Consider the following 23563-nt stretch of genomic DNA (forward strand, 5'->3'; position numbering starts at 1 on the left):
AGGGTTATATGGTGCAATAGGAGGAGTTATAGGGAGGGTTATATGGTGCAATAGGAGGAGTTATAGGGAGGGTTATATGGTGCAATAGGAGGAGTTATAGGGAGGGTTATATGGTGCAATAGGAGGAGTTATAGGGAGGTTTATATGGTGCAATAGGAGGAGTTATAGGGAGGGTTATATGGGGCAATAGGAGGAATTATATGGAGAGGTAGTATATTGTGTAATAGGTGGATTATTACAGAGACAGTTTAAAAAATAATTATTATGTAGCACACTTACAAATATGAATAATTTTATTTAAAAATTACGCCTTCCTATTCTTAAACACTAAATAACAAAAGTACTCACATCTGTTACATTGACAACCCCAATCTGAGGTCTGAAGAGGTCAATGTGAAATGTTCTCTCCCAATACGTAACAAGCTGTTGGTAATATAGAAATGTTTGTTTTATTATAATGGTAAAACAACTAGTGTGTGACATCAAACAGACACTGACCACAACATCTGACATCATACAGGGACTGTCCAATACATCTGACATCATACAGACTCCAACCTCAACATCTGACATCATACAAACACCGACCACAACATGTGACATCATACAGGCCTCAATATCTGACATCAAACAGACACTGACCACAACATCTGACACCATACAGACACCGACCACAACATCTGACATCATGCAGACAACAACCTCAACCTCTGACAAATATAGACACAAACCACAAAATCTGATATCATACAGACATCAACCACAACATCTGACTTCAATCAGACACTGACCACAACATCTGACATCATAGACACCAAAAAAAACATGTGACATTAGACACTGACCACAATATCTGACATCATATAGACACCAACCACAACATCTGATATCATACAGACATCAACCACACATCTGATTTCTTACAGACATCAACCACAACATCTGACTTTAATCAGACACTGACCACAACATCTGACATCATAGACACCAAAAAAAACATGTGACATTAGACACTGACCACAATATCTGACATCATATAGACACCAACCACAACATCTGACATCATATAGACACCAACCACAACATCTGATATCATACAGACATCAACCACACATCTGACTTTAATCAGACACTGACCACAACATCTGACATCATAGACACCAAAAAAAACATGTGACATTAGACACTGACCACAATATCTGACATCATATAGACACCAACCACAACATCTGACATCATACAGAAACTGACCACAACATCTGACATAATGCAGACACTGGCTATAACATGTTACATCATACAGACACTGACCACAACATCTGACATCATGCAGACACTGGCCATAACATGTTACATCATACAGACACCAACCACAACATCTGACATCATGCAGACACTGGCCATAACATGTTACATCATACAGACACCAACCACAACATCTGACATCATGCAGACACTGGCCATAACATGTTACATCATACAGACACCAACCACAACATCTGACATCATGCAGACACTGGCCATAACATGTTACATCATACAGACACCAACCACAACATCTGACATCATGCAGACACTGGCCATAACATGTTACATCATACAGACACCAACCACAACATCTGACATCATGCAGACACTGGCCATAACATGTTACATCATACAGACACCAACCACAACATCTGACATCATGCAGACACTGGCCATAACATGTTACATCATACAGACACCAACCACAACATCTGACATCATGCAGACACTGGCCATAACATGTTACATCATACAGACACCAACCACAACATCTGACATCATGCAGACACTGGCCATAACATGTTACATCATACAGACACCAACCACAACATCTGACATCATGCAGACACTGGCCATAACATGTTACATCATACAGACACCAACCACAACATCTGACATCATGCAGACACTGGCCATAACATGTTACATCATACAGACACCAACCACAACATCTGACATCATGCAGACACTGGCCATAACATGTTACATCATACAGACACCAACCACAACATCTGACATCATGCAGACACTGGCCATAACATGTTACATCATACAGACACCAACCACAACATCTGACATCATGCAGACACTGGCCATAACATGTTACATCATACAGACACCAACCACAACATCTGACATCATGCAGACACTGGCCATAACATGTTACATCATACAGACACCAACCACAACATCTGACATCATGCAGACACTGGCCATAACATGTTACATCATACAGACACCAACCACAACATCTGACATCATGCAGACACTGGCCATAACATGTTACATCATACAGACACCAACCACAACATCTGACATCATGCAGACACTGGCCATAACATGTTACATCATACAGACACCAACCACAACATCTGACATCATGCAGACACTGGCCATAACATGTTACATCATACAGACACCAACCACAACATCTGACATCTTTACAGACCTCTAGGAACAAAAGTGTGGAGCCACTGTGTAGTGATAAAAAGTCTTTATTATTGCAACTAACAAAACGTTAAAAAAGCATGTAGCAACCGACAGAGTGAAAGAGGGCGTAGCACGGATGCTTACATGTTTCAGCCCTCAGGCCGTAATCATAGCATAGAGTGCTATTAGGGGACGTAGTTTAAAACAGGTAAGGTTTTACCTGATTGGATAAAGATAATTAAAATATAACACGCCCTCTAATACATGTAGTCAGTTAACACTTAAATTACTAAACAATGCCTAGAATATCTTTATATATTAATAGCTGATGAAACCAGCTGTCATGATAAATGTCCTAGGACAGATTGAGATGAAAGAGATTATAGCAAAAGGGTCAAATATTAATATTACATGTTACAATGTAGACCCAGATGCATGAGCAATATTAGTGGATCCGCTATATATAAAGAGCAACAGTACATGGTGTGGAATCAAGTGCAAACACATATTGTACATGAGTTAATAAACATAATACAATATACATACTATAATGTACCCTATAAATACATAGACAATAGTAAAAGCTATACACCTTATAGTATGTAATATGTATATATTAGGGTAGAATAGTCCAAGCTCAGGATAATACTGGTAAGGTGTTTATATATACATATTTATACACGCAAGTTATACGCTTGAAGATATGAAAAAATATGAAAAAATATACATGTGATAAAATATATAATATACCTCACATATATATATATATATATATATATATATATATATATATATATATATATATATAAAAAAGATGAGAAATATGTATAAAGGAAATGAGATAGGATGAGGCATGATACATGGAATGGAAAAAATAGAACATCATTCCCAAAAATTGATCATGTCGTATCTAGAATTTAGACCTTGAGGTGCTCTAGATCTCAAATGAAAGATCCAGAACACCTAACGTTTGGACAAGAGAACATCAATATCTCCCCCTCTATGAGGTACTGTGACCTTTTCTATAACAATCCACCTAAATGTATCAAGTTTGCTGTCATGAAAATTGGCAAAATGCTGTACCAAAGGTGTGGTAGATTTACCCTTACCTATGGTAGAGATATGCTCTCTCATACATGTATTAATGTCCCTAGAGGTGAGACCCACATATTGGATTTTGCACTGAATACACGTAATGAGATACACTATACATGTACTAGTGCAATTAAGGCAAGTTTTGATATCATATGTTCTACCTGGCTGTTACCGTAGATGTAAATGTATTAGAAATTTGGACATATTCACAAGGTTTGCATTTTCTGTGTCCACATCTGAACATGCCTGTATGGGATAGCCAAGAACTCTCTGATCTATTGCTTTGTTTTAGCTGGGTGGGGGAAAGAATTGAACCAATAGTACGACATTTTTTGTAAGTACAGCGTATGTCTTGTTGGACTGTGTCCTTAAGCTGGTCATCGGCTGCCAGGAGTGAAAAGTGCTTTTTTACAATGCTACAAATTTTAGGAAATTGGGCACAAAAAGTAGTCACAAAGTGTACCCCTTTAAAGGTCTGTGTATCACGTGTGGTTATCCTGTCTACTAAAAGACTGTCCCTAGATAACTCTTGGACTTTCGTCTTGGCTTCTCTGATATGACTCCTGTTGTATTTGCACTCTCTCAACCTTTTTTCCAGATCATTTGCCTCACTCAGATAGTCACCCTCCTTACTACAATTCCTCTTAAGTCTGGAGAATTGTCCTTTAGCCACAGCATAGGACACATTCTTCGGATGACAGCTATCTGCGTGAAGCAAATTGTTAGCTGAAATAGGTTTCCTAAAAACCTTTGAGTGGATACTACCATCCTCACTTCCTACCAAGCAAAGATCAAGAAAGTTAATGGTAGGTGAATCGTATTCGTACGTGAAGCTCAAACCCTTGTCATTATCATTGAGCCATTCAACAAATGTCTTTATAAGTTCAGGAGGACCCGACCATACAATTAACAGATCATCAATAAAACGCTTACAAAAGCGTATATGTAATCTGTATGGATTGGTATCTCCAAAGATGTGGTAAAGCTCCCACCTGCCAAGATAGAGATTGGCATAGGAGGGGGCAAATTTAGCCCCCATGGCGGTACCACATCTTTGGAGATAATATATGCCCTCAAAACAGAAAAAGTTATGAGTAAGTAAAAACTCCAATATCCTAATGACAAAGGTTTGAAATTCCACAGTGTATTCAGTGAAAAATGTCAGGAAAAATTTAATAGCCTCAATGCCTTCAGAATGGGGGATCGATGAATACAAAGAGACTGCATCTATAGTAACCCCGGTATAAGATTTATTCCACTTGATGTTATTCACAAGGTTAAGAATGTGTTTTGAGTCTCTAGTATAAGACAAAAGGCTTATGGCCGGGGGTTGAGGTATGGCATCTAGCCATTGACATAGATGCTCTAAAAGAGAGTCAATGCCACTTACGATAGGTCTCCCTTTAATATTGGTCAAAGATTTGTGAACTTTAGGAAAATGGTATAACATGGGTATCATTGGGAAAGGCACATCCAGATACTGAGCTGTAGAAGCATTGATAAACCCATGTTCCAAACCATCATCCAGGATATCTTTGAGCTCTCTCTTGAACTGATTAGTGGGGTTACGTGATAGAATAAAGTAATCATGAGTGTTTTCAAGTTGGCGTAGGGCTTCCAAAACATAATCAGAACAATCAATGACTACTATAGTCCCGCCCTTATCCGCAGGGCGTATGACTATAGAGCCATTTTCTTGTAGGGCCTTAATAGCATCCTTTTGTTTTATGGTAAGATTATGTTTTGTAGGTCCCAAGCTATTTTTCAAGATTTGGAGATCTTTTTCCACCCTATTATAAAAAGTTTCAATTATAGGGCCCCTGCTGTGTATAGGATAGAATCTTGATCTATCACGAAATTTTATACCAAATTATCTCCCCTGAACTTGGTATTGTTTCTGAGGCCAATAGCTGTAAAGTGACTAAATCAGTTTTCTTCAAAAGTGAAAGATTCTGGGCATTTGATCGGTTCTACATTGATATTTACAAAATTAGAATCAGTGGTGGTAGAAAAGTGTTTTTTGAGAGTAACATTCCTAACTAGTCTATTAAGGTCTATCATAGTCTGGAATAAATCAAAGTTAGTGGTAGGGGAAAATCCTAAACCGAAACCCAATACCTCTACCTGGGCCTTAGTCAAAATGATAGAGGATACATTAATAATGTTGTATATTTGTTTTTGGTGTTAGTGCGATTGCCCCTCAACTGATATCTATCATGGTAGATCTGTTGAAGGTCCACCCCTCCCCTTCCTTCTGGAGGACCCTGACCCAATGGAAAAACCTCTTCCAACATGCTTTGATTATTTACTGCGACAATGAAGTCGCTTCCAGTTGTTTCACTTGGAACATAGTTGGAATTTTTATTATTCATATCATGGTAAGCAGGTTTTTCCTTGGGCCTGGCACCTAAGTTTATATTACTAGATGGAGGTTTAAGAATCCCTGGTTGTTGTTAGACCTGGTGATTAGTTACGCTAATGTCAGTCCTAGATGTGTTGTCATCAGATTGTTTATCATCTGAGGACTATTCGGTATCACTATCAGAAAATGTAACTGATCTATTCTGTCTATTTCTGCGTCTACGATTGCGGTTGCCTTTTTTGTTTATCTTATTTTTGTTATAATTATTATTAATGGGCAAACTACGCCTATAATCGTTCCGCTGTCTCCTGTTCCATATGTAGACTGAATTAGATAAATCGTCTGCTCTGTCTCTTATAAATGTGTGATGTTTATTTTCCATGATATGCTTTTCTCTTTTCTCTTTGTTCTCTTTTATCTTACAGACCTCAACATCTAAAATTATACAGACCTCAACATCTGACATCATACTGACACCATCCACATATCTGACATCATAATGACACTAACCACAGCATCTGACATTATGCAGACATTGACCTTAACAGCTGACACCATGCAGAAACTGACCACACAATCTGACATCATGCAGACCTCAAAATCTGACATCATACAGACACTGACCACAATATCTGACATCATGCAGACCTCAAAATCTGACATCATACAGACACCGACCACAATATCTGACATCATGCAGACCTCAACATCTGACATCATACAGACACCAACCACAATATCTGACATCATACAGATATTCACCACATCTGGCTTTATAGAAATAGCAACCATTATGCAGACACTGACTACAGCATCTAAAATTATACAGACACCGACCACAACATCTGACATCATACTAACATTGACTAAAACATCAGAGATCACAAAGACACTCACCACAACATATGAAACTATGAAGACACAGACCAAAACATCTGACATCATGCAGACATGAACCAAAACATCTGACATCATACAGATACCAATCACAACATCTGGCATAATACAGAGCTCAACATTTGCATTTGACATGTAGACACTGATCACAATATTTGACCTCATACTGACACCAACCACAACATCTGACATTGTACAGACACCGACCACAAGATCTGACATTATGCAGACACAGACCGCAAAAACTGATAATCATGCTGACACAGATCACAACATCTGAAATCACACACAGTGAGCAGTTTACATCAACCAGACTAACACCCCAATATGTGACATCATACAAAATGGTGCATTACATCATCCAGACTTACAACTAAATATGTGACATCATGAATTACATCATACAAAATCATACTTCAGCATATAACAATCAGACCAGAAAGCAATATGTTACATCGCACAAAGTCAAAGAACAATCTGTGCCCATACCATGTCATATGGTAATGTTGCATTGCTCAGCCACAGTTTTCTTACCAGGGGAAAGTTGTCAGGGTCAATCCAGACAATACTCAGTTCAGGGTTGTCTGTATTCGCTCTTGCAACCTCTTTCAGAATCTGCAGTAACTCAAAACCATCTGGGAAAGTGAAAGAGACAGGCGAAGAGAGGAAGAGAGTGAGAGAGACAGCTAGAAGAACAGCAGTGAAAATGACTGGAGGTAAAATGGCAGTATAAGACAGCAAAAGGCGAATGACAGTAAGAGACAGCACGAGGGAGAATGTCAGTAAGAGACAGCTAGAAGGAGAATGACATTAAGAAACAGCTAGAAGGAGAATGACAGTAAGAGACAACTAGAGGGAGAATGACATTAAGAGACAGCTAGAGGGAGGATGACAGTAAGAGACAACAAGAGGGAGAATGACAGTAAGAGACAGCTAGAGGGAGAATGATAGTAAGAGACAACTAGAGGGAGAATGATAGTAAGAGACCACTAGAGGGAGAATGACAGTAAGAGACCACTAGAGGGAGAATGACAGTAAGAGACAACTAGAGGGAGAATGACAGTAAGAGACAACTAGAGGGAGAATGACAGTAAGTGACAACTAGAGGGAGACTGACAGTAAGTGGCAACTAGAGGGAGAATGACAGTAAGAGACAGCTAGAGGGAGAATGATAGTAAGAGACCGCTAGAGGGAGAATGACAGTAAGAGACCACTAGAGGGAGAATGACAGTAAGAGACCACTAGAGGGAGAATGACAGTAAGAGACAACTAGAGGGAGAATGACAGTAAGAGACAACTAGAGGGAGAATGACCGTAAGAGACAGCTAGAGGGAGAATGATAGTAAGAGACCGCAAGAGGGAGAATGACAGTAAGAGACCACTAGAGGGAGAATGACAGTAAGAGACAACTAGAGGGAGAATGACAGTAAGAGACAACTAGAGGGAGAATGACAGTAAGAGACAACTAGAGGGAGAATGACAGTAAGAGACAGCTAGAGGGAGAATGACAGTAAGAGACCGCAAGAGGGAGAATGACAGTAAGAGACCACTAGAGGGAGAATGACAGTAAGAGACAACTAGAGGGAGAATGACAGTAAGAGACAACTAGAGGGAGAATGACAGTAAGAGACAACTAGAGGGACAATGACAGTAAGAGACAGCTAGAGGGAGAATGATAGTAAGAGACCGCTAGAGGGAGAATGACAGTAAGAGACCACTAGAGGGAGAATGACAGTAAGAGACAACTAGAGGGAGAATGACAGTAAGAGACATCTAGAAGGAAAATGACAGTAAGAGACAGCTAGCTGGAGAATGACAGCTAGAGACAGCTAGAAGGAGAATGACAGTAAGAGGCAACTAGAGGGAGAATGACAGTAAGAGACAGCTAGAGGGAGAATGATAGTAAAAGACAGCTAGAGGGACAATAACAGTAAGAGACAGCTAGAGGGAGAATGATAGTAAAAGACAGCTAGAGGGACAATAACAGTAAGAGACAGCTAGAGGGAGAATGACAATAAGTGACAGCAAGAGGGAGAATGACAGAAACAGACAGCTAGAGGGAGACAGACAGAAAGAGACAGTTAGAGGGAGAATGACAGTAAGAGACAGCTAGAGGGAAAATGAGAATAAGTGACAGCAAGAGGGAGAATGACAGAAAGAGACAACTAGAGGGAGAATAACAGTAAGAGACAGCTAGAGGGAGAATAACAGTAAGAGACAGCTAGAGGGACAATAACAGTAAGAGACAGCTAGAGGGAGAATAACAGTAAGAGACAGCTAGAGGGACAATAACAGTAAGAGACAGCTAGAGAATGAGAATAAGTGACAGCAAGAAGGAGAATGACAGAAAGAGACCGCTAGAGGGAGACAGACAGAAAGAGACAGTTAGAGGGAAAATGACAGTAAGAGACAGCTAGAGGGAGAATGAGAATAAGTGACAGCAAGAGGGAGAATGACAGAAAGAGACAACTAGAGGGAGAATAACAGTAAGAGACAGCTAGAGGGAGAATAACAGTAAGAGACAGCTAGAGGGACAATAACAGTAAGAGACAGCTAGAGAATGAGAATAAGTGACAGCAAGAAGGAGAATGACAGAAAGAGACCGCTAGAGGGAGAATGACAGTAAGAGACAGCTAGAGGGAGAATGACAGTAAGAGACAGCTAGAGAAAGAATGACATTTACAGACAGCTAGAGGGAGAATACCAGTAAGAGACAGCTAGAGGGAGAATGACAGTAAGAGACAGCTAGAGGGAGAATGATAGTAAGTGACTACAAGAGGGAGAATGATAGTAAGAGACAGCTAGAGGGAGAATAACAGTAGGAGACAGCTAGAGGGAGAATGACAGTAAGAGACAGCTAGAGGGAGAATTACAGTAAGAGACAGCTAGAGGGAGAATGACAGTAAGAGACAACTAGAGGGAGAATGACAGTAAGAGACAGCTAGAGGGAGAATGACAGTAAGAGACACCTAGAGGGAGAATGACAATAAGAGACAGCTAGAGGGAGAATGACAGTAAGAGACAGCTAGAGGGAGAATAAGAGTAAGAGACAACTAGAGGGAGAATGACAGTAAGAGACAGCTAGAGGGAGAATTACAGTAAGAGACAGCTAGAGGGAGAATGACAGTAAGAGACAGCTAGAGGGAGAATGACAGTAAGAGACAGCTAGAGGGAGAATGACAGTAAGAGACAGCTAGAGGGAGAATGATAGTAAGAGACAGCTAGAGGGAGAATAACAGTAAGAGACAGCTAGAGGGAGAATGACAGTAAGAGACAGCTAGAGGGAGAAAGACAGTAAGAGACAGCTAGAGGGAGAATGACAGTAAGAGACAGCTAGAGGGAGAATTACAGTAAGAGACAGCTAGAGGGAGAATACCAGTAAGAGACAGCTAGAGGGAGAATGAGATTTATAGACAGCTAGAGGGAGAATACCAGTAAGAGACAGCTAGAGGGAGAATGACAGTAAGAGACAGTTAGAGGAGATTAACAGTAAGAGACAGCTAGAGGGAGAATGACAGTAAGAGACAGTTAGAGGGATATTAACAGTAAGAGACAGCTAGAGGGAGAATGAGAGTAAGAGATAATTAGAGGGAGAATGACAATAAGTGACAGCTAGAGGAAGAATGACAGTAATATTCAACTAGAAGGAGAATAACAGTAAGAGACAGCTAGAGGGAGAATAACAGTAAGAGACAGCTAGAGGGAGAATGATAGTAAGAGACAGCTAAAAGGTGAATGACAGTATGAGACAGCTAGAGGGAGAATGATAGTAAGAGACAGCTAGAGGGAGAATGATAGTAAGAGACAGCTAGAGGGAGAATAACAGTAAGAGACAGCTAGAGGGAGAATGGCAGTGAGAGACAGCTAGAGGGAGAACAACAGTAAGAGACAGCTAGAGGGATAATGGCAGTGAGAGACAGCTTGCGGGAGAATTACATTTATAAACAGCTAGAGGGAGAATACCAGTAAGAGACAGCTAGAGGGAGAATGACATTTATAGACAGCTAGAGGGAGAATACCAGTAAGAGACAGCTAGAGGGAGAATGACAGTAAGAGACAGCTAGAGGGAGAAAGATAGTAAGAGACAACTAGAGGGAGAATGACAGAAAGAGACAGCTAGAGGGAGAAAGATAGTAAGAGACAGCTAGAGGGAGAATGACAGTAAGAGTCAGCTAGAGGTAGAATGACAGTAAGAGACATCTAGAGGGAGAATGATAGTAAGAGACAACTAGAGGGAGAATGACAGTAAGAGACAGCTAAAGGGAGAATGCCAGCTAGAGGGAGAATGACAGTAAGAGACAGCTAGAGGCAGAATAACAGTAAGAGACAGCTAGAGGGAGAATGACAGTAAGAGATAATTAGAGGGGAATGACAATAAGTGACAGCTAGAGGGAGAATGACAGTAAGAGACAACTAGAGGGAGAATGATAGTAAGAGACAGCTAGAGGGAGAATGACAGTAAGAGACAACTAGAGGGAGAATAATAGTAAGAGACAACTAGAGGGAGAATGACAGTAAGAGACAACTAGAGGGAGAATGACAGTAAGAGACAGCTAGAGGGAGAATGACAGTAAGAGACAACTAGAGGGAGAATGACAGTAAGAGACAACTAGAGGGAGAATGACAGTAAGAGACAACTAAAGGGAGAATGACAGTAAGAGACAGCTAGAGGGAGAATGATAGTAAGAGACAACTAGAGGGAGAATGACAGTAAGAGACAGCTAGAGGGAGAATGACAGTAAGAGACAACTAGAGGGAGAATGATAGTAAGAGACAACTAGAGGGAGAATGACAGTAAGAGACAGCTAGAGGGAGAATGATAGTAAGAGACAACTAGAGGGAGAATAACAGTAAGAGACAACTAGAGGGAGAATGTCAGTAAGAGACAACTAGAGGGAGAATGTTAGTTAGAGACAACTAGAGGGAGAATGACAGTAAGAGACAACTAGAGGAAGAATAATAGTAAGAGACAACTAGAGGCAGAATGACAGTAAGAGACAGCTAGAGGGAGAATGAGAATAAGTGACAGCAAGAGGGAGAATGACAGAAAGAGACAGTTAGAGGGAAAATGACAGTAACAGACAAAAAATAACAGTATGAGACAGCTAGAGGGAGAATAACAGTAAGAGACAGCTAGAGGGAGAATGACAGTAAGAGACAGCTAGAGGGAGAATGACAGTAAGAGACAGCTAGAGGGAGAATGACAGTAAGAGACAGCTAGAGGGAGAATGACAGTAAGAGACAACTAGAGGGAGAATGACAGTAAGAGACAGCTAGAGGGAGAATGATAGTAAGAGACAACTAGAGGGAGAATGACAGTAAGAGACAACTAGAGGGAGAATGACAGTAAGAGACAGCTAGAGGGAGAATGATAGTAAGAGACAACTAGAGGGAGAATGACAGTAAGAGACAACTAGAGGGAGAATGACAGTAAGAGACAGCTAGAGGGAGAATGATAGTAAGAGACAACTAGAGGGAGAATGACAGTAAGAGACAGCTAGAGGGAGAATGATAGTAAGAGACAGCTAGAGGGAGAATAACAGTAAGAGACAACTAGAGGGAGAATGATAGTAAGAGACAACTAGAGGGAGAATGACAGTAAGAGACAACTAGAGGGAGAATAATAGTAAGAGACAACTAGAGGGAGAATAATAGTAAGAGACAACTAGAGGGAGAATGACAGTAAGAGACAGCTAGAGGGAGAATAATAGTAAGAGACAGCTAGAGGGAGAATGACAGTAAGAGACAGCTAGAGGGAGAATGACAGTAAGAGACAACTAGAGGGAGAATAATAGTAAGAGACAGCTAGAGGGAGAATAACAGTAAGAGACAGCTAGAGGGAGAATGAACAGTAAGAGACAGCTAGAGGGAGAATAATAGTAAGAGACAGCTAGAGGGAGAATAACAGTAAGAGACAGCTAGAGGGAGAATAACAGTAAGAGACAACTAGAGGGAGAATGACAGTAAGAGACAACTAGAGGGAGAATTTCAGTAAGAGACAGCTAGAGGGAGAATGATAGTAAGAGACAGCTAGAGGGAGAATGACAGTAAGAGACAGCTAGAGGGAGAATGACAGTAAGAGACAACTAGAGGGAGAATGACAGTAAGAGACAGCTAGAGGGAGAATGACAGTAAGAGACACCTAGAGGGATAATTACAGTAAGAGACAGCTAGAGGGAGAATGACAGTAAGAGACAGCTAGAGGGAGAATAACAGTAAGAGACAACTAGAGGGAGAATGACAGTAAGAGACAGCTAGAGGAGATTAACAGTAAGTGACAGCTAGAGGGAGAATGACAGTAAGAGACAGCTAGAGGGAGAATAACAGTAAGAGACAGCTAGAGGGAGAATGACAGTAAGAGATAACTAGAGGGAGAATGACAATAAGTGACAGCTAGAGGAACAATGACAGTAATATTCAACTAGAAGGAACATAACAGTAAGAGACAGCTAGAGGGAGAATAACAGTAAGAGACAGCTAGAGGGAGAATGATAGTAAGAGACAGCTAGAGGGAGAATGACAGTAAGAGACAGCTAGAGGGAGAATGATAGTAAGAGACAGTTAAAAGGCGAATGACAGTATGAGACAGCTAGATGGAGAATGATAGTAAGAGACAGCTAGAGGGAGAATGATAGTAAGAGACAGCTAGAGGGAGAATAACAGTAAGAGACAGCTAGAGGGAGAATGGCAGTGAGAGACAGCTAGAGGGAGAACAACAGTAAGAGACAGCTAGAGGGAGAATAACAGTAAGAGACAGCTAGAGGGAGAATGGCAGTGAGAGACAGCTAGCGGGAGAATTACATTTATAAACAGCTAGAGGGAGAATGACATTTATAGACAGCTAGAGGGAGAATACCAGTAAGAGACAGCTAGCGGGAGAATGACAGTAAGAGACAACTAGAGGGAGAATGACAGAAAGAGACAACTAGAGGGAGAATGACAGCAAGAGACAACTAGAGGGAGAATGACAGTAAGAGTCAGCTAGAGGTAGAATGACCGTAAGAGACATTTAGAGGGAGAATGATAGTAAGAGACAACTTGAGGGAGAATGACAGTAAGAGACAGCTAAAGGGAGAATGCCAGCTAGAGGGAGAATGACAGTAAGAGACAGCTAGAGGGAGAATAACAGTAAGAGACAGCTAGAGGGAGAATGACAGTAAGAGACAACTAGAGGGAGAATGATAGTAAGAGACAGCTAGAGGGAGAATGACAGTAAGAGACAGCTAGAGGGAGAATGACAGTAAGAGACAACTAGAGGGAGAATGACAGTAAGAGACAACTAGAGGGAGAATGACAGTAAGAGACAGCTAGAGGGAGAATGATAGTAAGAGACAACTAGAGGGAGAATGACAGTAAGAGACAACTAGAGGGAGAATGACAGTAAGAGACAGCTAGAGGGAGAATGATAGTAAGAGACAGCTAGAGGGAGAATGACAGTAAGAGACAGCTAGAGGGAGAATGACAGTAAGAGACAGCTAGAGGGAGAATGATAGTAAGAGACAGCTAGAGGGAGAATGATAGTAAGAGACAGCTAGAGGGAGAATGACAGTAAGAGACAACTAGAGGGAGAATGACAGTAAGAGACAACTAGAGGGAGAATGACAGTAAGAGACAACTAGAGGGAGAATGACAGTAAGAGACAGCTAGAGGGAGAATGACAGTAAGAGACAGCTAGAGGGAGAATGATAGTAAGAGACAACTAGAGGGAGAATGACAGTAAGAGACAACTAGAGGGAGAATGACAGTAAGAGACAACTAGAGGGAGAATGATAGTAAGAGACAACTAGAGGGAGAATGACAGTAAGAGACAGCTAGAGGGAGAATGACAGTAAGAGACAGCTAGAGGGAGAATGACAGTAAGAGACAGCTAGAGGGAGAATGATAGTAAGAGACAACTAGAGGGAGAATGACAGTAAGAGACAGCTAGAGGGAGAATGACAGTAAGAGACAACTAGAGGGAGAATGACAGTAAGAGACAGCTAGAGGGAGAATGATAGTAAGAGACAGCTAGAGGGAGAATGATAGTAAGAGACAACTAGAGGGAGAATGATAGTAAGAGACAGCTAGAGGGAGAATGATAGTAAGAGACAACTAGAGGGAGAATGATAGTAAGAGACAGCTAGAGGGAGAATGATAGTAAGAGACAACTAGAGGGAGAATAACAGTAAGAGACAGCTAGAGGGAGAATGACAGTAAGAGACAGCTAGAGGGAGAATGATAGTAAGAGACAACTAGAGGGAGAATGACAGTAAGAGACAACTAGAGGGAGAATGACAGTAAGAGACAACTAGAGGGAGAATAACAGTAAGAGACAACTAGAGGGAGAATGACAGTAAGAGACAACTAGAGGGAGAATGACAGTAAGAGACAACTAGAGGGAGAATGACAGTAAGAGACAACTAGAGGGAGAATAACAGTAAGAGACAACTAGAGGGAGAATGACAGTAAGAGACAACTAGAGGGAGAATGACAGTAAGAGACAGCTAGAGGGAGAATGATAGTAAGAGACAGCTAGAGGGAGAATGACAGTAAGAGACAACTAGAGGGAGAATGATAGTAAGAGACAACTAGAGGGAGAATGACAGTAAGAGACAGCTAGAGGGAGAATGACAGTAAGAGACAGCTAGAGGGAGAATGACAGTAAGAGACAACTAGAGGGAGAATGACAGTAAGAGACAACTAGAGGGAGAATGACAGTAAGAGACAACTAGAGGGAGAATGACAGTAAGAGACAGCTAGAGGGAGAATGATAGTAAGAGACAGCTAGAGGGAGAATGACAGTAAGAGACAACTAGAGGGAGAATGATAGTAAGAGACAACTAGAGGGAGAATAACAGTAAGAGACAACTAGAGGGAGAATGACAGTAAGAGACAACTAGAGGGAGAATGACAGTAAGAGACAACTAGAGGGAGAATGACAGTAAGAGACAGCTAGAGGGAGAATAACAGTAAGAGACAACTAGAGGGAGAATGATAGTAAGAGACAACTAGAGGGAGAATGATAGTAAGAGACAGCTAGAGGGAGAATGACAGTAAGAGACAACTAGAGGGAGAATGACAGTAAGAGACAGCTAGAGGGAGAATGACAGTAAGAGACAACTAGAGGGAGAATAATAGTAAGAGACAACTAGAGGGAGAATGACAGTAAGAGACAACTAGAGGGGAGAATGATAGTAAGAGACAGCTAGAGGGAGAATGATAGTAAGAGACAGCTAGAGGGAGGATGACAGTAAGAGACAGCTAGAGGGAGAATGACAATAAGTGACAGCAAGAGGGAGAATGACAGAAAGAGACAGCTAGAGGGAGAATGACAGTAAGAGACAGTTAGAGGGAAAATGACAGTAAGAGACAGCTAGAGGGAGAATGACAGTAAGAGACAGCTAGAGGAAGAATAACAGTTATAGAAAGCTAGAGGGAGAATACAGTAAGAGACAGCTAGAGGGAGAATGATAGTAAGAGACAGCTAGAGGGAGAATGATAGTAAGAGACAGCTAGAGGGAGAATGATAGTAAGAGACAGCTAGAGGGAGAATGATAGTAAGAGACAGCTAGAGGGAGAATGATAGTAAGAGACAGCTAAAAGGCGAATGACTGTATGAGACAGCTAGAGGGAGAATGACAGCTAGAGACAGCTAGAGGGAGAATAACAGTAGGAGACAGCTAGAGGGAGAATGATAGTAAGAGACAGCTAGAGGGAGAATGATAGTAAGAGACAGCTAGAGGGAGAATGACAGCTAGAGACAGCTAGAGGGAGAATAACAGTAAGAGACAGCTAGAGGGAGAATAACAGTAGGAGACAGCTAGAGGGAGAATGACAGTAAGAGACAACTAGAGGGAGAATGATAGTAAGAGACAACTAGAGGGAGAATGACAGTAAGAGAAAGGTAGAGGGAGAATGACAGTAAGAGACAGCTAGAGGGAGAATAATAGTAAGAGACAGCTAGAGGGAGAATGACAGTAAGAGGCAGCTAGAGGGAGAATGACAGTAAGAGACACCTATTGGGATAATGACAATAAGTGACAGCTAGAGGGAGAATGACAGTAAGAGACAGTAGAGGGAGAATAGCAGTAAGAGACAGCTAGAGGGAGAATGACAGTAAGAGACAGTTAGAGGAGATTAACAGTAAGAGACAACTAGAGGGAGAATGACAGTAAGAGACAACTAGAGGGAGAATTACAGTAAGAGACAGCTAGAGGGAGAATGATAATAAGAGACAGCTAGAGGGAGAATGACAGTAAGAGACCACTAGAGGGAGAATGACAGTAAGAGAAAGGTAGAGGGAGAATGACAGTAAGAGACAGCTAGAGGGAGAATGACAGTAAGAGACAGCTAGAGGGAGAATAATAGTAAGAGACAGCTAGAGGGAGAATGACAGTAAGAGACAGCTAGAGGGAGAATGACAGTAAGAGACCACTAGAGGGAGAATGACAGTAAGAGACAAATAGAGGGAGAATGACAGTAAGTGACAGCTAGAGGGAGAATGACAGTAAGAGACAACTAGAGGGAGAATGACAGTAAGAGACAACTAGAGGGAGAATGACAGTAAGAGACAGCTAGAGGGAGAATAACAGTAAGAGACAACTAGAGGGAGAATGACAGTAAGAGAAAGCTAGAGGGAGAATGACAGTAAGAGAAAGGTAGAGGGAGAATGACAGTAAGAGACAGCTAGAGGGAGAATAATAGTAAGAGACAGCTAGAGGGAGAATGACAGTAAGAGACAGCTAGAGGGAGAATGACAGTAAGAGACAGCTATTGGGATAATGACAGTAAGTGACAGCTAGAGGGAGAATGACAGTAAGAGACAGCTAGAGGGAGAATGACAGTAAGAGACAACTAGAGGGAGAATGACAGTAAGAGACAACTAGAGGGAGAATGACAGTAAGAGACAACTAGAGGGAGAATGACAGTAAGAGACAACTAGAGGGAGAATGATAGTAAGAGACAACTAGAGGGAGAATGACAGTAAGAGAAAGCTAGAGGGAGAATGACAGTAAGAGACAGCTAGAGGGAGAATAATAGTAAGAGACAGCTAGAGGGAGAATGACAGTAAGAGACAGCTAGAGGGAGAATGACAGTAAGAGACGCCTATTGGGATAATGACAATAAGTGACAGCTAGAGGGAGAATGACAGTAAGAGACAGCTAGAGGGAGAATGACAGTAAGAGACAGTTAGAGGAGAATAACAGTAAGAGACAGCTAGAGGGAGAATGACAGTAAGAGACAACTAGAGGGAGAATTACAGTAAGAGACAGCTAGAGGGAGAATGATAGTAAGAGACAGCTAGAGGGAGAATGACAGTAAGAGACCACTAGAGGGAGAATGACAGTAAGAGACAACTAGAGGGAGAATGACAGTAAGAGACAGCTAGAGGGAGAATGACAGTAAGAGACACCTAGAGGGATAATGACAATAAGTGACAGCTAGAGGGAGAATGACAGTAAGAGACAGCTAGAGGGAGAATAACAGTAAGAGACAACTAGAGGGAGAATGACAGTAAGAGACAGCTAGAGGGAGGATGATAGTAAGAGACCACTAGAGGGAGAATGACAGTAAGAGACAACTAGAGGGAGAATGACAGTAAGAGACAGCTAGAGGGAGAATGACAGTAAGAGACAACTAGAGGGAGAATGACAGTAAGAGACAGCTAGAGGGAGAATGACAGTAAGAGACAACTAGAGGGAGAATGACAGTAAGAGACAACTAGAGGGAGAATGACAGTAAGAGACAGCTAGAGGGAGAATGATAGTAAGAGACAACTAGAGGGAGAATAATAGTAAGAGACAGCTAGAGGGAGAATGACAGTAAGAGACAACTAGAGGGAGAATGACAGTAAGAGACAGCTAGAGGGAGAATGACAGTAAGAGACAACTAGAGGGAGAATAATAGTAAGAGACAACTAGAGGGAGAATGACAGTAAGAGACAACTAGAGGGAGAATAATAGTAAGAGACAACTAGAGGGAGAATAATAGTAAGAGACAGCTAGAGGGAGAATGACAGTAAGAGACAGCTAGAGGGAGAATAATAGTAAGAGACAGCTAGAGGGAGAATAATAGTAAGAGACAGCTAGAGGGAGAATGACAGTAAGAGACAGCTAGAGGGAGAATGACAGTAAGAGACAGCTAGAGGGAGAATAATAGTAAGAGACAGCTAGAGGGAGAATAATAGTAAGAGACAGCTAGAGGGAGAATGACAGTAAGAGACAGCTAGAGGGAGAATGACAGTAAGAGACAGCTAGAGGGAGAATAATAGTAAGAGACAGCTAGAGGGAGAATAATAGTAAGAGACAGCTAGAGGGAGAATGACAGTAAGAGACAGCTAGAGGGAGAATGACAGTAAGAGACAGCTAGAGGGAGAATGACAGTAAGAGACAGCTAGAGGGAGAATGATAGTAAGAGACAGCTAGAGGGAGAATAATAGTAAGAGACAGCTAGAGGGAGAATGACAGTAAGAGACAGCTAGAGGGAGAATGACAGTAAGAGACAGCTAGAGGGAGAATAATAGTAAGAGACAGCTAGAGGGAGAATAATAGTAAGAGACAACTAGAGGGAGAATAATAGTAAGAGACAACTAGAGGGAGAATGACAGTAAGAGACAGCTAGAGGGAGAATGACAGTAAGAGACAACTAGAGGGAGAATGATAGTAAGAGACAACTAGAGGGAGAATGAACAGTAAGAGACAGCTAGAGGGAGAATGACAGTAAGAGACAACTAGAGGGAGAATGATAGTAAGAGACAGCTAGAGGGAGAATGATAGTAAGAGACAGCTAGAGGGAGAATGACAGTAAGAGACAACTAGAGGGAGAATGATAGTAAGAGACAACTAGAGGGAGAATGATAGTAAGAGACAACTAGAGGGAGAATGATAGTAAGAGACAGCTAGAGGGAGAATAATAGTAAGAGACAGCTAGAGGGAGAATGACAGTAAGAGACAGCTAGAGGGAGAATGACAGTAAGAGACAACTAGAGGGAGAATGATAGTAAGAGACAACTAGAGGGAGAATGATAGTAAGAGACAACTAGAGGGAGAATGACAGTAAGAGACAGCTAGAGGGAGAATAATAGTAAGAGACAGCTAGAGGGAGAATGATAGTAAGAGACAGCTAGAGGGAGAATGATAATAAGAGGTAGCTAGAGGGAGAGTGACAGTAAGAGACAACTAGAGGGAGAATAACAGTAAGAGACAGCTAGAGGGAGAATAATAATAAGAGATAGCAAGAGGGAGAATAACAGTAAGAGACAACTAGAGGGAGAATAATAATAAGAGATAGCAAGAGGGAGAATAACAGTAAGAGACAGCTAGAGGGAGAATAACAGTAAGAGACAGCTAGAGGGAGAATAATAATAAGAGATAGCAAGAGGGAGAATAACAGTAAGAGACAGCTAGAGGGAGAATAATAATAAGAGATAGCAAGAGGGAGAATAACAGTAAGAGACAACTAGAGGGAGAATGTCAGTAAGAGACAGCTAGAGGGAGAATGTAAGTAAGAGACAGCTAGAGGGAGAATGTAAGTAAGAGACAGCTAGAGGGAGAATGACAGTAAGAGACAACTAGTGGAAGAATGACAATAAGTGACAGCTAGAGGGAGAATTCCAGTAAGAGACAGATAGAGGGAGAATTACAGTAAGAGACAACTAGAGGGAGAATGATAGTAAGAGACAGCTAGAGGGAGAATGATAATAAGTAACAGCTAGAGGGAGAATGACAATAAGTGACAGCTAGAGGGAGAATGACAGTAAGAGACAGCTAGAGGGAGAATAACAGTAAGTGACAACTAGAGGGAGAATGATAGTAAGAGACAGCTAGAGGGAGAGTGTCAGTAAGAGACAGCTATTGGGAGAATAACAGTAAGAGACAGCTAGATGGAGAATGACAGTAAGAGACAACTAGAGGGAGAATATAAATAAGAGACAGCTAGAGGGAGAATGACAGTAAGAGACAGCAAGACAAAATGACTGTAAGAGACAGCTAGAGGGAGACTGACAGTAAGAGTCAGCTAGAAGGAGAATAACAGTAAGAGACAACTAGAGGAAGAATGTCAGTAAGAGACAGCTAGAGAGAGAATGACAGTAAGAGACAGCTAGAGAGAGATGGACAGTAAGAGACAGCTAGAGGGAGAATGATAATAAGAGACAGCTAGAGGGAAAATGACAGTAAGAGACAGCCAGAGGGAGAATGTTAGTAACAGACAGCTAGAGAGAGATGGACAGTAAGAGACAGTTAGAGGGAGAATGATAGTAAGAGACAGCTAAAAGGCAAATGACAGTATGAGACAGCTCGATGGAGAATAACAGTCAGAGACAGCTAGAGGGAGAATAATAGTAAGAGACAGCTAGAGGGAGAATGACAATAAGTGACAGCTAGAGGGAGAATGACAAAAAGTGACAGCTAGAGGGAGAATGACAATAAGTGACAGCTAGAGGGAGAATAATAGTAAGAGACAGCTAGAGGGAGAATGACAGTAAGAGACAGCTAGAGGGAGAATGACAGTAAGAGACAGCTAGAGGGAGAAAGACAGTAAGAGACAGCTAGAGGGAGAACGACAGTAAGAGACAACTAGAGGGAGAATGATAGTAAGAGACAAATAGAGGGAGAATGATAGCAAGAGACAACTAGAAAAAGAATAACAGTAAGAGACAGCTAGAGGGAGAATAACAGTAAGAGACAACTAGAGGGAGACTAATAGTAAGATACAGCTAGAGGGAGAATGACAGTAAGACAAAACTAGAAGGAGAATGACAGTAAGAGACAGCAAGAGGGAGAATAACAGTAAGAAACAACTAGAGGGAGAATGACAGTAAGAGACAGCTAGAGGGAGGATGACAGTAAGAGACAGCTAGAGGGAGAAAAATAGTAAGAGACAGCTAGAGTGAGAAATACAGTAAGAGACTGCTAGAGGGAGAATAATAGTAAGAGAAAACTAGAGGGAGAATGACAGTAAGAGACAGCTAGAGGGAGAAAAATAGTAAGAGACAGCTAGAGGGAGAATGATAGTAAGAGACAGCTAGAGGGAGAATGACAGCACGAGACAGCTAGAGGGAGAATGACAGTAAGAGACAGCTAGAGGGAGAATGTCAGTAAGAGACAGCTAGAGGGAGAATAGCAGTAAGAGATAGCTAGAGGGAGAAAAATAGTAAGAGACAGCTAGAGGGAGAATGATAGTAAGAGACAGCTAGAGGGAGAATGACAGTAAGAGACAGCTAGAGGGAGAATGATAGTAAGAGACAACTAGAGGAAGAATAGCAGTAAGAGACAGCTAGAGGGAGAAAAATACTAAGAGACAGCTAGAGGGAGAATGATAGTAAGAGACAGCTAGAGGGAGAATGACAGTAAGAGAAAGCTAGAGGGAGAATGACAGTAAGAGACAGCTAGAGGGAGAATAATAGTAAGAGACAGCTAGAGGGATAATGACAGTAAGAGAAAGCTAGAGGGAGAATGACAGTAAGAGACAGCTAGAGGGAGAATAATAGTAAGAGACAGCTAGAGGGAGAATGACAGTAAGAGAATGCTAGAGGGAAAATTTCAGTAAGAGACAGCTAGAGGGAGAATGACAGTAAGTGACAGCTAGAGGGAGGATAATAGTAAGAGACTGCAAGAAGAAGGATGATAGTAATAGACTGCTAGAGTTAGAATGAAAGTAAGAGACAGCTAGAGGGAGAATGACAGCACGAGACAGCTAGAGGGAGAATGACAGTAAGAGACAGCTAGAGGGAGAATGTCAGTAAGAGACAGCTAGAGGGAGAATAGCAGTAAGAGACAGCTAGAGGGAGAAAAATAGTAAGAGACAGCTAGAGGGAGAATGACAGTAAGAGACAGCTAGAGGGAGAATAGCAGTAAGAGACAGCTAGAGGGAGAAAAATAGTAAGAGACAGCTAGAGGGAGAATGATAGTAAGAGACAGCTAGAGGGAGAATGACAGCACGAGACAGCTAGAGGGAGAATGACAGTAAGAGACAGCTAGAGGGAGAATGTCAGTAAGAGACAGATAGAGGGAGAATAGCAGTAAGAGACAGCTAGAGGGAGAAAAATAGTAAGAGACAGCAAGAGGGAGAATTATAGTAAGAGACAGCTAGAGGGAGAATGACAGTAAGAGACAGCTAGAGGGAGAATGATAGTAAGAGACAACTAGAGGAAGAATAGCAGTAAGAGACAGCTAGAGGGAGAAAAATACTAAGAGACAGCTAGAGGGAGAATGATAGTAAGAGACAGCTAGAGGGAGAATGACAGTAAGAGAAAGCTAGAGGGAGAATGACAGTAAGAGACAGCTAGAGGGAGAATAATAGTAAGAGACAGCTAGAGGGAGAATAATAGTAAGAGACAGCTAGAGGGATAATGACAGTAAGAGAAAGCTAGAGGGAGAATGACAGTAAGAGACAGCTAGAGGGAGAATAATAGTAAGAGACAGCTAGAGGGAGGATGACAGTAAGAGAATGCTAGAGGGAAAATTTCAGTAAGAGACAGCTAGAGAGGGGATGATAGTAAGAGACAGCTAGAGGGAGAATGACAGTAAGTGACAGCTAGAGGGAGGATAATAGTAAGAGACTGTAAGAAGAAGGATGATAGTAATAGACTGCTAGAGTTAGAATGAAAGTAAGAGACAGCTAGAGTGAGAATAACAGTAAGAGACAGCTAGAGGGAGAAAATTGTAAGAGACAGCTAGAGGGAGAATGATAGTAAGAGACAGCTAGAGGGAGAATGACAGTAAGAGACAGCTAGAGGGAGAATGATAGTAAGAGACAACTAGAGGGAGAATA

The 23563-nt window shown here is 41.5% G+C and overlaps 1 protein-coding gene across 1 annotated transcript in view; it reads right to left on the reverse strand.

The window, feature by feature from the left end:
• The window catches only part of LOC128652786 (calsequestrin-2-like), a 164191-nt gene that overhangs the window by 10230 nt on the left and 130398 nt on the right, over positions 1-23563 (reverse strand). Inside the window, exons 9-10 of the mRNA XM_053705719.1 lie at positions 7346-7446; positions 349-423 (exon numbers count right to left, since the gene is read on the reverse strand). Of these exons, the coding sequence (XP_053561694.1) occupies positions 349-423; positions 7346-7446 (176 nt within the window). The remainder of the gene's footprint in view (positions 1-348; positions 424-7345; positions 7447-23563) is intronic.

The sequence above is a fragment of the Bombina bombina genome, chromosome 3 (assembly GCF_027579735.1).
Source record: "Bombina bombina isolate aBomBom1 chromosome 3, aBomBom1.pri, whole genome shotgun sequence".
NCBI lineage: Eukaryota > Metazoa > Chordata > Amphibia > Anura > Bombinatoridae > Bombina > Bombina bombina.